This window comes from Coregonus lavaretus (assembly GCF_964263955.1).
Source record: "Coregonus lavaretus genome assembly, chromosome: 24".
Taxonomy (NCBI): domain Eukaryota; kingdom Metazoa; phylum Chordata; class Actinopteri; order Salmoniformes; family Salmonidae; genus Coregonus; species Coregonus lavaretus.
The window spans coordinates 14455978-14470714 of NC_140011.1; the positions used below are offsets into that span (position 1 = coordinate 14455978).

The window sequence follows — 14737 nt, forward strand, 5'->3', positions numbered from 1 at the left end:
GTATGTATGTATGTATGTGTATATATGTATGTATGTATGTGTATATATGTATGTATGTATGTGTATATATACAGTGGGGGAAAAAAGTATTTAGTCAGCCACCAATTGTGCAAGTTCTCCCACTTAAAAAGATGAGAGAGGCCTGTAATTTTCATCATAGGTACACGTCAACTATGACAGACAAATTGAGGAAAAAAAATCCAGAAAATCTCATTGTAGGATTTTTTATGAATTTATTTGCAAATTATGGTGGAAAATAAGTATTTGGTCACCTACAAACAAGCAAGATTTCTGGCTCTCACAGACCAATCAATCAATCAATCAATTTTATTTTATATAGCCCTTCTTACATCAGCTAATATCTCGAAGTGCTGTACAGAAACCCAGCCTAAAACCCCAAACAGCTAGTAATGCAGGTGTAGAAGCACGGTGGCTAGGAAAAACTCCCTATGAATTTCTTTGCAAATTATGGTGGAAAATAAGTATTTGGTCACCTACAAACATGCAAGATTTTTGGCTCTCACAGACCTGTAACTTCTTCTTTAAGAGGCTCCTCTGTCCTCCACTCGTTACCTGTATTAATGGCACCTGTTTGAACTTGTTATCGGTATAAAAGACACCTGTCCACAACCTCAAACAGTCACACTCCAAACTCCACTATGCCCAAGACCAAAGAGCTGTCAAAGGACACCAGAAACAAAATTGTAGACCTGCACCAGGCTGGAAAGACTGAATCTGCAATAGGTAAGCAGCTTGGTTTGAAGAAATCAACTGTGGGAACAATTATTAGGAAATGGAAGACATACAAGACCACTGATAATCTCCCTCGATCTGGGGCTCCACGCAAGATCTCACCCCGTGGGGTCAAAATGATCACAAGAACGGTGAGCAAAAATCCCAGAACCACATGGGGGGACCTTGTGAATGACCTGCAGAGAGCTGGGACCAAAGTAACAAAGCCTACCATCAGTAACACACTACGCCGCCAGGGACTCAAATCCTGCAGTACCAGACGTGTCCCCCTGCTTAAGCCAGTACATGTCCAGGCCCGTCTGAAGTTTGCTAGAGTGCATTTGGATGATCCAGAAGAGGATTGGGAGAATGTCATATGGTCAGATGAAACCAAAATATAACTTTTTGGTAAAAACTCAACTCGTCATGTTTGGAGGACAAAGAATGCTTAGTTGCATCCAAAGAACACCATACCTACTGTGAAGCACGGGGGTGGAAACATCATGCTTTGGGGCTGTTTTTCTGCAAAGGGACCAGGACGACTGATCCGTGTAAAGGAAAGAATGAATGGGGCCATGTATCGTGAGATTTTGAGTGAAAACCTCCTTCAGCAAGGGCATTGAAGATGAAACATGGCTGGGTCTTTCAGCATGACAATGATGCCAAACACACCGCCCGGGCAACGAAGGAGTGGCTTCGTAAGAAGCATTTCAAGGTCCTGGAGTGGCCTAGCCAGTCTCCAGATCTCAACCCCATAGAAAATCTTTGGAGGGAGTTGAAAGTCCGTGTTGCCCAGCGAAAGCCCCAAAACATCACTGCTCTAGAGGAGATCTGCATGGAGGAATGGGCCAAAATACCAGCAACAGTGTGTGAAAACCTTGTGAAGACTTACAGAAAACGTTTGACCTGTGTCATTGCCAACAAAGGGTATATAACAAAGTATTGAGAAACTTTTGTTATTGACCATATACTTATTTTCCACCATAATTTGCAAATAAATTCATAAAAAATCCTATAATGTGATTTTCTGGAGAAAAAAAATCTCATTTTGTCTGTCATAGATGACGTGGACCTATGATGAAAATTACAGGCTTCTCTCATCTTTTTAAGTGGGAGAACTTGCACAATTGGTGGCTGACTAAATACTTTTTTCCCCCACTATATATATATATATATATATATATATATATATATATATATACAGTGCTATGAAAAAGTATTTGCCCCCTTTCTATTTTTCTCTACTTTTGCATATTTGTGATACTGAATGTTATCTGATATTCAACCAAAACCTAATATTAGATAAAGGGAATATAAGTGAACAAATAACACAACAATTACATATTTATTTCATAAACAAAGTTATGCAACACCCAATTCCCCTGTGTGAAAAAGTAATTTCCCCCTTACACTCAATAACTGGTTGTGCCACCTTTAGCTGCAATGATTCCAACCAAATGCTTCCTGTAGTTGTTGATCAGTCTCTCACGTCGTTGTGGAGGAATTTTGGCCCACTCTTCCATGCAGAACTGCTTTAACTCAGTTACGTGTGGGTTTTCAAGCATGAACTGCTCGTTTCAAGTTCTGCCACAACATCTCAATTGGGATTAGGTCTCGACTTTGACTAGGCCATTCCAAAACTTCCAATTTGTTGCTTTTTAGCAATTTTCATGTAGACTTGATTGTGTGTTTTGGATCATTCCACAGTAAGAACATCATACCAAAGGTCAAGCATGGTGGTGGTGGTGTGATGGTTTGGAGGTGCTTTGCTGCCTCAGGACCTGGACGACTTGCCTTAATAGAAGGAACCATGATTTCTGCTCTGTATCAGAGAATTCTACAGGAGAATGTCAGACCATCCGTCTGTGAGCTGAAGCTGAAGCGCAGCTGGGTCATGCAGCAAGACAATGATCCAAAACACACAATCAAGTCTACATGAGAATTATCAAAAAGCAACAAATTAGAAGTTTTGGAATGGCCTAGTCAAAGTCCAGACCTAATCCCAATTGAGATGTTGTGGCAGGACTTGAAACGAGCAACTATGAAATAACACATATGGAATCAAGTAGTATCCAAAAAAGTGTTAAAGAAATCAAAATATATTTTATATTTGAGATTCTTCAAATAGCCACCCTTTGCCTTGATGACAGCTTTGCAAACTCTTGGCATTCTATCAACCAGCTTCACCTGGAATGCTTTTCCAACAGTCTTGAAGGAGTTCCCACATATGCTGAGCACTTGTTTGCTGCTTTTCCTTCGCTCTGCCGTCCGACTAATCCCAAACCATCTCAATTGGGTTGAGGTCGGGGGGTTGTGGAGGCCAGGTCTTCTGATTCAGCACTCCATCACTCTTCTTCTTGGTCAAATAGCCCTTACACAGCCTGGAGGTGTGTTGGGTCATTGTCCTGTTGAAAAACAAATGATAGTCCCACTAAGCCCAAACCAGATGGGATGGTGTATCGCTGCAGAATGCTGTGGTAGCCATGCTGGTTAAGTGTGCCTTGAATTCTAAATAAATCACTGACAGTGTCACTAGCCAAGCACCCCCACACCATAACACCTCCTCCTCCATACTTTACGGTGGGAACTACACATGCGGAGATCATCCGTTCACCCACACCGCGTCTCACAAAGACACGGCGGTTGGAACCAAAAATCTAATGGCCATTGCTCATGTTTCTTGGCCCAAACAGGTCTCTTCTTCTTATTGATGTCCTTTAGTAGGGGTTTCTTTGCAGCAATTCGACCATTCACATTCACACAGTCCCCTCTGAACAGTTGATGTTGAGGTGTCTGTTATTTGAACTCTGTGAAGCATTTATTTGGGCTGCAATTTCTGAGGCTGGTAACTCTAATTAACTTATCCTCTGCAGCAGAGGTAACTATGGGTCTTCCATTCCTGTGGCGGTCCTCATGAGAGCCAGTTTCATCATAGCGCTTGATGGTTTTTGCGACTGCACTTGAAGAAACTTTCAAAGTTCTTGAAATGTTCCGTATGAATGTCAGTCAATGTCTTAAAGTAATGATGGACTGTTGTTTCTCTTTGCTTATTTGAGCTGTTCTTCCCATAATATGGACTTGGTCTTTTACCAAATAGGGCTATCTTCTGTATACCCCCCCCCCCCCCCCCCCCTTGTCACAACACAACTGATTTGCTCAAAGGCATTAAGAAGGAAAGAGATTCCACTTTTAAGAAGGCACACCTGTTAATTGAAATGCATTCCAGGTGACTACCTCATGAAGCTGGTTGAGAGAATGCCAAGAGTGTGCAAAGTTGTCATCAAGGCAAAGGGTGGCCATTTGAAGAATCTCAAATATAAAATATATTTTGATTTGTTGAACACTTTTTTGGTTATTACATGATTCCATATGTGTTATTTCATAGTTTTGATGTCTTCACTATTATTCTACAATGTAGAAAATAGTCAAAATAAAGAAAAACCCTTGAATGAGTAGGTGTGTCCAAACTTTTGACTGGTAGTGTATATTTGTTGCAGGTACATATTCTGCTGTTCGATCGCACGTGCAATGATGTCAGAGGGGGAAAAAGCAGTGTTCGTTGTTTGCTGTAACTTATTTGTTGTTATATAGCAAACGGTAGTGGCAGTTTCACCACTAAGGATTCCAGCTTTTAAAGTTGTAATATTACACATTTTCCCACCCACGGAATAACCCTTCAAGATGCGCTCCTTAATCTCACAGGTGCATATAGAATAGCGTTCTATTTAGGGCTGTGACGGTCATGGAATTTTGGATTACGGTTATTTGCCAGCCAATTAATTTGTCTCTCCTCCTCCACTCCTGGCTGCATGTATTGCCATAGAAATACAATGAATAGAACATGCGTCCCCATTCAAGTCAATGATAATAATGGGTTAATGGTATAGTGGGTGGACTGGCGGCCATTGCGAGTGTAATCAAAATGGGACCATCGTGCTCTCCCAGAAGCTTGGGCGGTGCTCAAAACCCGCAAACCCAGACTAACAGAAGGTGTAATATGTCCGCACCCAAAAATATGTTGCATAAAGCTTACTTCATTGTGAGTGTACCCATAGGCTGGGTTGAAGATATATATTTTCGACCTAGCCCATAGGAGCAAAGCAGAAAGTGTACCCATCAATATGTGCTGTGATTTGTTGATTCAACTCAACTGACGTTACAAAAAATACATTCCATTGCATGAGCCACATCAGTTAACGTAATTTGAATGAAAATGTTACATTACCATGGATATTATTTCATCACAATACCAGGCAGCCATTGCGAGTATACCCATGAGTTTACCAGTCCAATTGCCAGGGTTAGCGGTTGCAAGCTCGTTTTATTCATTCTATTTCTGTGTGCTGCTGCTGCAGTGAGGTGGGCGTTGCCTAGGCAACCAAAGTAGTGTTTGCTACAATACCTTGCTTGTTTCAGCTAGGAGCAACAAAGTGTTACCACAGAATGTTACCACAGAGTCAACCACAAGAATGCCTGTCCATTCGTCTTCTGTCAGCTGTTCGTTCCACAAAAACAAAACAAAAATGTGATGACGGTTATTTTATTTTCATGACTGTCTTCATCCATAACCGTTGGTTATACGGTAATTGTACCAGCCCTAGTTGTACTGTGTTTAGTTTAGCTCTCTAACACCCTTTTGTGTTATTTCTCCTACGTGTCAGTGATTCAGATGAGAATGGGAACGTTGCTAAAGAAGCCAGCAGTTCGTCTGCAGAAGAGAGCTCTTCTGGTTCCGAATCTGGGTCCGACGCAGACTCTGACTCAGGCACCGAACACAAGAAGAAAACCAAATCTAAAGCCAAACCCAAGGTGAGACAACCAACCGTGAGGGCAACCGCTTGCTGGGTGTGTCAGTTTAACATGGTTAACACCTCAGAAATAACCCCTAGTGGGGTTTTCCTTTATCTGCAGTTGATTGAATTGAGACCATGGTCTGACTCTGAACAGATGAAGTTATTTTGACCTGTGTCCAATCAGACTTCTTCTCCACACTGTAAATAAGACAGTTTGAACCAACCCTCTGTTCGGCATAGTACAACACTATATAATGTGTTAGTTAGTGTGAACTGTGGGAGAATCTCAATTGCATACTCCTCACGTCCTCTCTCCTCACCTCCTCAAAACCCATTGGAGGAGAAGGTCTGAGGGGAGGGACCTCTGGCTTTCTCATCCAATGGGTTTTGAGAAGGAGATGAGGAAAGAGGAGCGAGGACGTGAGGAGTACGCAATTGAGGTTCTCCCAGTGTCTTTTTAGAGCTAGTGGAGGCAGATAAATCATATTCTACACAGTGGAATATGATTTGGTCTGCTTCTTTGCAGCATCGTCTTCCCTATCTATCTCACCCCCCTCTTTTTCTTCACTCCTCCTCCCTTCCCTCTCTCTTTCATTCCCTCTTTCGTTCTCCGCTATGAAATTCTCATTTTGCATACTTTGCTTCTACGACCTATGCATCTCTCCATCTTTTCTCTCCCTCTTTCGCTCTTCCACTCGCTCTTTCTCTCGCTCACTCCGCCTGCTAACAAGGGTTCCTTCTCTATTACCGCCACCAAGCGTCAAGAGACAATCTGATAAGATACGCCCTCTAACTTCATTATTTGTTTTCACTATTACACCTTCTCTCTCTCTCTCTCTCTCTCTCTCCCCCCCCCCCCCCCCCCCCCTCTCTCTCTCTCTCCTTCTCTCTCTCTCTCCCTCTCTCACGCTCTCCGTTAGTGGATCCCGCAGTAAGCAGAGTGGAATTTTACGGTTCTTTATAAGACGTGAACAGGGCCGTGGTTGGTTAGGAGGGCGTGGAGAGCGAGAGAGAGGTCCGTAATAGTGCTCTTATGTTTAATAGCGTTTTTATTGTTACCCGTTGTAGTGTAGATCTGGCGATGCACATCCTGATATTCCGAGTCGCTGTTTGACAAGCCTGGCCTAGTGGTTGGAGGTAGTCGCTAGAGTGTATCGGGTTGTGACAGGACATGCCTCATGGCTGGCCCATGCAGATCAGAGACACGCTTCAGATGTGCAGTGTGTATATGCACAGCCGCCTGAGAAATAGAATTGATATAGAATTGAATTTTATGTACATAGCAGATATGTTTAGGAATATCATGTTACATTGGATAGACGCTGTCAGTCAAATTAGGCAGTGTAGGCTACATTCCCCCATATACAGTACAGACAGACTTTACTTCCAATATTCTGCTTGTCATCTTTTCTGTCTTCTGCTTGTTCTTCTATCTCTTTCTCTTTCATCTACACTACTGATCAAAAGTTTTAGAACACCATCTCATTCAAGGGTTTTTCTTTATTTTTAATATTTTCTACATTGTAGAATAATAGTGAAGACATCAAAACTATGAAATTACACATGGAATCATGTAGTAACCAAAAAAGTGTTAAACAAATCAAAATATATTTTATATTTGAGATTCTTCAAACAGCCACCCTTAGCCTTGATGACAGCTTTGCACACTCTTGGCATTCTCTCAACCAGCTTCACCTGGAATGCTTTTCCAACAGTCTTGAAGGAGTTCCCACATATGCTGAGCACTTGTTGGCTGCTTTTCCTTCAGTCTGCGGTCCAACTCATCCCAAACCATCTCAATTTGGTTGAGGTTGGGGGATTGTAGAGGCCAGGTCATCTGATTCAGCACTCCCTCACTCTCCATCTTGGTAAAATATCCCATACACATCCTGGAGGTGTTTTGGATCATTGTCCTGTTGAAAAACAAATGATAGTCCCACTAAGCCCAAACCAGATGGGATGGCGTATAGCTGCAGAATGCTGGGGTAGCCATGCTGGTTAAGTGGGGCGGCAGGTAGCTTAGTGGTTAAGAGCGTTGTGCCAGTAACCAAAAGGTCGCTGGTTCTAATCCCCGATGAAAAATCTGTCGATGTGCCCTTGAGCAAGGCACTTAACCCTAATTGCTCCTGTAAGTCGCTCTGGATAAGAGCGTCTGCTAAATGACTAAAATGTAAAATGTGTGCCTTGAATTCTAAATAAATCACAGACAGTGTCACCAGCATAGCACCCCCACACCATAACACCACCTCCTCCATGCTTTACGGTGGGAACCAAACATGCAGAGATCATCCGTTCACCCACACCGCGTCTCACAAAGACACGGCAGTTGGAACCAAAAATCTCAAATTTGGAATCCAGACCAAAGGACACATTTCCACCGGTCTAATGTCCATTGCTTGTATTTCTTGGCCCAAGCATGTCTCTTCTTATTGTTGGTGTCCTTTAGTAGTTGTTTCTTTGCGGCAATTCGACCATGAAGGCCTGATTCACACAGTCTCTTCTGAACAGTTGATGTTGAGATGTCTGTTACTTGAACTCTGTGAAGCATTTATTTGGGCTGCAATTTCTGAGGCTTGTAACTCTAATGATCTTATCCTCTGCAGCAGAGGTAACTCTGGGTCTTCCATTCCTGTGGCGGTCCTTATGAGAGCCAGTTTCATCATAGCGCTTGATGGTTTTTTCTCTTTGCTTATTTGAGCTGTTCTTGCCATAATATGGACTTTTACCAAATAGGGCTATCTTCTGTATACCCCCCCTACCTTGTCACAACACAACTGATTGGCTCAAACGCATTAAGAAGGAAAGAAATCCCACAAAGTAACTTTTAAGAAGGCACACCTGTTAATTGAAATGCATTCCAGGTGACTACCTCATGAAGCTGGTTGAGAGAATGCCAAGTGTGTGCAAGGCTGTCATCAAGGCAAAGGGTGGCTATTTGTTTAACACTTTTTTACTACATGATTCCATATGTTATATCATAGTTTTTATGTCTTCACTATTATTCTACAATGTAGAAAATAGTACAAATAAAGGGAAAACCCTTGAATGAGTAGGTGTTCTAAAAACTTTTGACCGGTAGTGTATATCCCTCATTAATCTCAGCATTCATGTTGAAACATTTGCTAAAAAAGGTAACGCTATGTGTATTTACTATAAATATGTTTCACGATCTGACAAAGACCTAAGGGTCAAATATTAATTAATATTTATTTTGTTATTCAGTACATGTTCCAAGCCGGTAGATATCTGTATGCTCTAGGGACAGTTTGTTTCTCACGAAGGTTTCTGTTGTTCTTTTCCCTAGATGGAGGTGAAGTCAAAGAAGGTGGTGTCCCTTTTGGATTTGGATGACTGTACGTTTTATGTCCGCAAAACAGCACGTAACTGTGAAAAATACATAAACTGTAGTACTGACAATATTTCCAGTGGGAATTAAGCCTATTTATGCCTTAAATGACATAATAAATATATACAGTGGGGGAAAAAAGTATTTAGTCAGCCACCAATTGTGCAAGTGTTCCCACTTAAAAAGATGAGAGAGGCCTGTAATTTTCATCATAGGTACACGTCAGCTATGACAGACAAAATGAGAAAAAAAAATCCAGAAAATCACATTGTAGGATTTTTAATGAATTTATTTGCAAATTATGGTGGAAAATAAGTATTTGGTCAATAACAAAAGTTTGTCAATACTTTGTTATATATACCCTCTGTTGGCAATGACACGGGTCAAACGTTTTCTGTAAGTCTTCACAAGGTTTTCACACACTGTTGCTGGTATTTTGGCCCATTCCTCCATGCAGATCTCCTCTAGAGCAGTGATGTTTTGGGGCTGTCGCTGGGCAACACGGACTTTCAACTCCCTCCAAAGATTTTCTATGGGGTTGAGATCTGGAGACTGGCTAGGCCACTCCAGGACCTTGAAATGCTTCTTACGAAGCCACTCCTTCGTTGCCCGGGCGGTCAGTTTGGGATCATTGTCATGCTGAAAGACCCAGCCACGTTTCATCTTCAATGCCCTTGCTGATGGAAGGAGGTTTTCACTCAAAATCTCACGATACATGGCCCCATTCATTCTTTCCTTTACACGGATCAGTCGTCCTGGTCCCTTTGCAAAAAAACAGCCCCAAAGCATGATGTTTCCACCCCCATGCTTCACAGTAGGTATGGTGTTCTTTGGATGCAACTCAGCATTCTTTGTCCTCCAAACACGACGAGTTGAGTTTTTACCAAAAAGTTCTATTTTGGTTTCATCTGACCATATGACATTCTCCCAATCCTCTTCTGGATCATCCAAATGCACTCTAGCAAACTTCAGACGGGCCTGGACATGTACTGGCTTAAGCAGGGGGACACGTCTGGCACTGCAGGATTTGAGTCCCTGGCGGCATAGTGTGTTACTGATGGTAGGCTTTGTTACTTTAGTCCCAGCTCTCTGCAGGTCATTCACTAGGTCCCCCCGTGTGGTTCTGGGATTTTTGCTCACCGTTCTTGTGATCATTTTGACCCCACGGGGTGAGATCTTGCGTGGAGCCACAGATCGAGGGAGATTATCAGTGGTCTTGTATGTCTTCCATTTCCTAATAATTGCTCCCACAGTTGATTTCTTCAAACCAAGCTGCTTACCTATTGCAGATTCAGTCTTCCCACCTTGGTGCAGGTCTACCATTTTGTTTCTGGTGTCCTTTGACAGCTCTTTGGTCTTGGCCATAGTGGAGTTTGGAGTGTGACTGTTTGAGGTTGTGGACAGGTGTCTTTTATACTGATAACAAGTTCAAACAGGTGCCATTAATACAGGTAACGAGTGGAGGACAGAGGAGCCTCTTAAAGAAGAAGTTACAGGTCTGTGAGAGCCAAAAATCTTGCTTGTTTGTAGGTGACCAAATACTTATTTTCCACCATAATTTGCAAAGAAATTCATTAAAAATCCTACAATTTGATTTTCTGGATATTTTTTCCTCAATTTGTCTGTCATAGTTGACGTGTACCTATGATGAAAATTACAGGCCTCTCTCATCTTTTTAAGTGGGAGAACTTGCACAATTGGTGGCTGACTAAATTTTTTCCCCACTGTATATATATATGTGTGTGTGTGTGTGTGTGTGTGTGTGTGTGTGTGTGTGTGTGTGTGTGTGTGTGTGTGTGTGTGTGTGTGTGTGTGTGTGTGTGTGTGTGTGTGTGTGTGTGTGTGTGTGTGTGTGTGTGTATATATCAGTGCCCTCCGCTATTATTGGCACCCCTGTTTAAGATGTGGTCGAGGACTTCCAAAAATTCTCCTTTTTTTAAACAACATAGAACCCAAATGCAAAAAAAGAGAAAAATCCAACCTTTTATTTAAGTACATTACTTTGGTGGTAAAAAAAATAATCACACATTTAGAAAAAAATAAACTTGAAATCATGTGTCCCACAATTATTGGCACCCCTAACAATTCCGCTGAAAATTTTAATTGATTTTTTAAAAAATATATTTTTCTGTAGTTGCTAAAGTTGGTCAGAGTATCTAGGAACTTTTAATTAGTTATTCATGACTTCCTGTTTCCCTGGGGTATAAATATGACGTGACACAGAGGCCTAATTCTCTTACCCATTTGTCAACATGGCAAAGACAAGAGAACACACCATTCAAGTAAGGCAGACTTGTGTTGACCTTCATAAGTCAGGCAATGGCTACAAGAAAATGGAATCATTAAGAAGTTTAAAACAACTGGAACAGTGACAAACAAGGCTGGAAGAGGTCCCAAGTTTATCTTGCCACAACACACAGTGAGGAGGATGGTAAGAGAAGTAAAAAAAAGTCCTAAGCTCACTGTCACAGAATTGCATCAAAGAGTGGCATCTTGGGGTCACAGTCTCCAAAACAACCATCAGACGCTCTCTACATGCCAACAAGCTGTTTGGGAGGCATGCAAGGAAAAAGCCTTTTCTCACTAACACTCACAAACGTAAACGTCTGGAGTTTGCTAAGCGGCACTGGGACTTCAACTGGGATCGTGTGCTTTGGTCAGATGAGACTAAGATTGAGCTTTTTGGCAACAAACACTCTAAGTGGGTCTGGCGTAAAACAAAAGATGAGTATGCCGAAAAGCACCTCATGCCCACCGTGAAGTATGGTGGAGGATCTGTGATGCTGTGGGCCTGTTTCTCTTCCAAAGGCCCTGGGAACCTTGTTAGGGTGCATGGCATTATGAACGCTTTGAACTACCAGGACATTTTAAATAAAAACCTGATGGCCTCTGCCAGAAAGCTGAAGATGGGTTGTCATTGGGTCTTTCAGCAGGATAATGATCCAAAACATGTGGCAAAATCTACACAAAAATGGTTCAGCAGTCACAAACTCAAGGTCCTCCCATGGCCATCTCAGTCCCCAGACCTCAACCCAATCGAAAACCTGTGGGGCGAGCTAAAGAGGAGAGTGCATAAGAGAGGACCCAGGACACTGGATGATCTAGAAAGATTGTGCAAAGAAGAATGGTCAAAGATCCCTCTCTCTGTGTTCTCCAATCTTGTGAAATGTTATAGGAGGAGATTAAGTGCTGTCTTGTTGGCAAAAGGGGGTTGTACAAAGTATTAACATCAGGGGTGCCAATAATTGTGGGACACATGATTTAAAGTTTTTTTTTTTCTAAACGTGTGATTTTTTTTTTTTTTTACACCAAAGTAATGTACTTAAATAAAAGGTTGGATTTTCCCCTTTTTTTGCATTTGGGTTCTATGTTGTTTTTAAAAAAATGAGAATTTTTGGAAGTCCTCGACCACATCTTAAACAGGGGTGCCAATAATTGTGGAGGGCACTGTATGTGTGTGTGTGTGTGTGTGTATATATATATATATATACACACACACACACACACAGTGGGGAAAAAAAGTATTTAGTCAGCCACCAATTGTGCAAGTTCTCCCACTTAAAAAGATGAGAGAGGCCTGTAATTTTCATCATAGGTACACGTCAAATATGACAGACAAATTGAGAAGAAAAAAATCCAGAAAATCACATTGTAGGAATTTTAATGAATTTATTTGCAAATTATGGTGGAAAATAAGTATTTGGTCACCTACAAACAAGCAAGATTTCTGGCTCTCACAGACCTGTAACTTCTTCTTTAAGAGGCTCCTCTGTCCTCCACTCGTTACCTGTATTAATGGCACCTGTTTGAACTTGTTATCAGTATAAAAGACTCCTGTCCACAACCTCAAACAGTCACACTCCAAACTCCACTATGGCCAAGACCAAAGAGCTGTCAAAGGACACCAGAAACAAAATGGTAGACCTGCACCAGGCTGGGAAGACTGAATCTGCAATAGGTAAGCAGCTTGGTTTGAAGAAATCAACTGTGGGAGCAATTATTAGGAAATAGAAGACATACAAGACCACTGATAATCTCCCTCGATCTGGGGCTCCACGCAAGATCTCACCCTGTGGGGTCAAAATGATCACAAGAACGGTGAGCAAAAATCCCAGAACTACACGGGGGGACCTAGTGAATGACCTGCAGAGAGCTGGGACCAAAGTAACAAAGCCTACCATCAGTAACACACTACGCCGCCAGGGACTCAAATCCTGCAGTGCCAGACGTGTCCCCCTGCTTAAGCCAGTACATGTCCAGGCCCGTCTGACGTTTGCTAGAGTGCATTTGGATGATCCAGAAGGGGATTGGGAGAATGTCATATGGTCAGATGAAACCAAAATAGGACTTTTTGGTAAAAACTCAACTCGTTGTGTTTGGAGGACAAAGAATGTTGAGTTGCATCCAAAGAACACCATACCTACTGTGAAGCATGGGGGTGGAAACATTAATGCTTTGGGGCTGTTTTTCTGCAAAGGGACCAGGAAGACTGATCCGTGTAAAGGAAAGAATGAATGGGGCCATGTATCGTGAGATTATGAGTGAAAACCTCCTTCCATCAGCAAGGGCATTGAAGATGAAACGTGGCTGGGTCTTTCAGCATGACAATGATCCCAAACACACCGCCCGGGCAACGAAGGAGTGGCTTCGTAAGAAGCATTTCAAGGTCCTGGAGTGGCCTAGCCAGTCTCCAGATCTCAACCCCACAGAAAATCTTTGGAGGGAGTTGAAAGTCTGTGTTGCCCAGCGACAGCCCCAAAACATCACTGCTCTAGAGGAGATCTGCATGGAGGAATGGGCCAAAATACCAGCAACAGTGTGTGAAAACCTTGTGAAGACTTACAGAAAACGTTTGACCTGTGTCATTGCCAACAAAAGGTATAACAAAGTATTGAGAAACTTTTGTTATTGACCAAATACTTATTTTCCACCATAATTTGCAAATAAATTCATTACAAATCCTACAATGTGATTTTCTGGATTATTTTTTCTCATTTTGTCTGTCATAGTTGACGTGTACCTATGATGAAAATTACAGGCCTCTCTCATCTTTTTAAGTGGGAGAACTTGCACAATTGGTGGCTGACTAAATACTTTTTTCCCCACTGTGTGTGTATATATATATATATATATATATATATATATATATATATATATATATATATATATATATATATATGTATATGTATATGTGTATATAAATATGTATATATATGTATATATATATATGTGTATATATGTGTGTGTGTGTGTGTGTGTGTGTGTGTGTAATTTAGCGGATACTTTTATCCTAAGCGACTTACAGTAATGCGTGCATACATTTTACATATGGGTGGTCCCCGGCCTTCTCTGTGTCCTGTAGTCACTCCTACACCAGTGACCCAGCCCAAGTCGTATGTCCTCTCCCCCAGCCTGCTTGGAGACCTGGAAGGCCTGTCTCTCGCCAACGTCTCCTCCACCATGCAGGTGAGTGTGTGTACTGTCTGACTGTCTGTGTCAGTTTGTCTATCCCTCCCTCTGTGTCCACTGGATCCTGTGTGTGTCTGGTTGACAGAGCTGAGAGAGAGACAACATACAGTAGTGTGTCTCTGAATGAGTTGGTCTCTCCAGTGGCTGAGATATCTCCTCGTGAGGTTGGCTACTGACCTTTTCCTCCTCCCTGAACATATTTATATCTCCTCTCTCCTCTCCTCCTCTCCATCCCTCCCTCTCATACAAGTGCACTGCCTGTGCATTTCTCTGGCTCTCTATCTGCCCTGTTCATACAGCCTTCGATGCCACCCTCCATCCATCCCCCTCTCCCATCTCTCTTTCCACCTCTCCCTCCATCTCTCTGTCAGTCGTTCCTTCCCTGTTGTCTCTGTAC

General features: G+C 42.1%; 1 protein-coding gene across 1 annotated transcript in view; it reads left to right on the plus strand.

Moving 5' to 3' along the window:
- LOC311100051 (AP-3 complex subunit beta-1-like) overlaps nucleotides 1–14737 on the plus strand; it is an 84423-nt gene that overhangs the window by 35905 nt on the left and 33781 nt on the right. The window contains exons 20-22 of the mRNA XM_084140794.1: nucleotides 5394–5541; nucleotides 8830–8878; nucleotides 14234–14337. Coding sequence (XP_083996920.1) covers nucleotides 5394–5541; nucleotides 8830–8878; nucleotides 14234–14337 — 301 coding nt within the window. The remainder of the gene's footprint in view (nucleotides 1–5393; nucleotides 5542–8829; nucleotides 8879–14233; nucleotides 14338–14737) is intronic.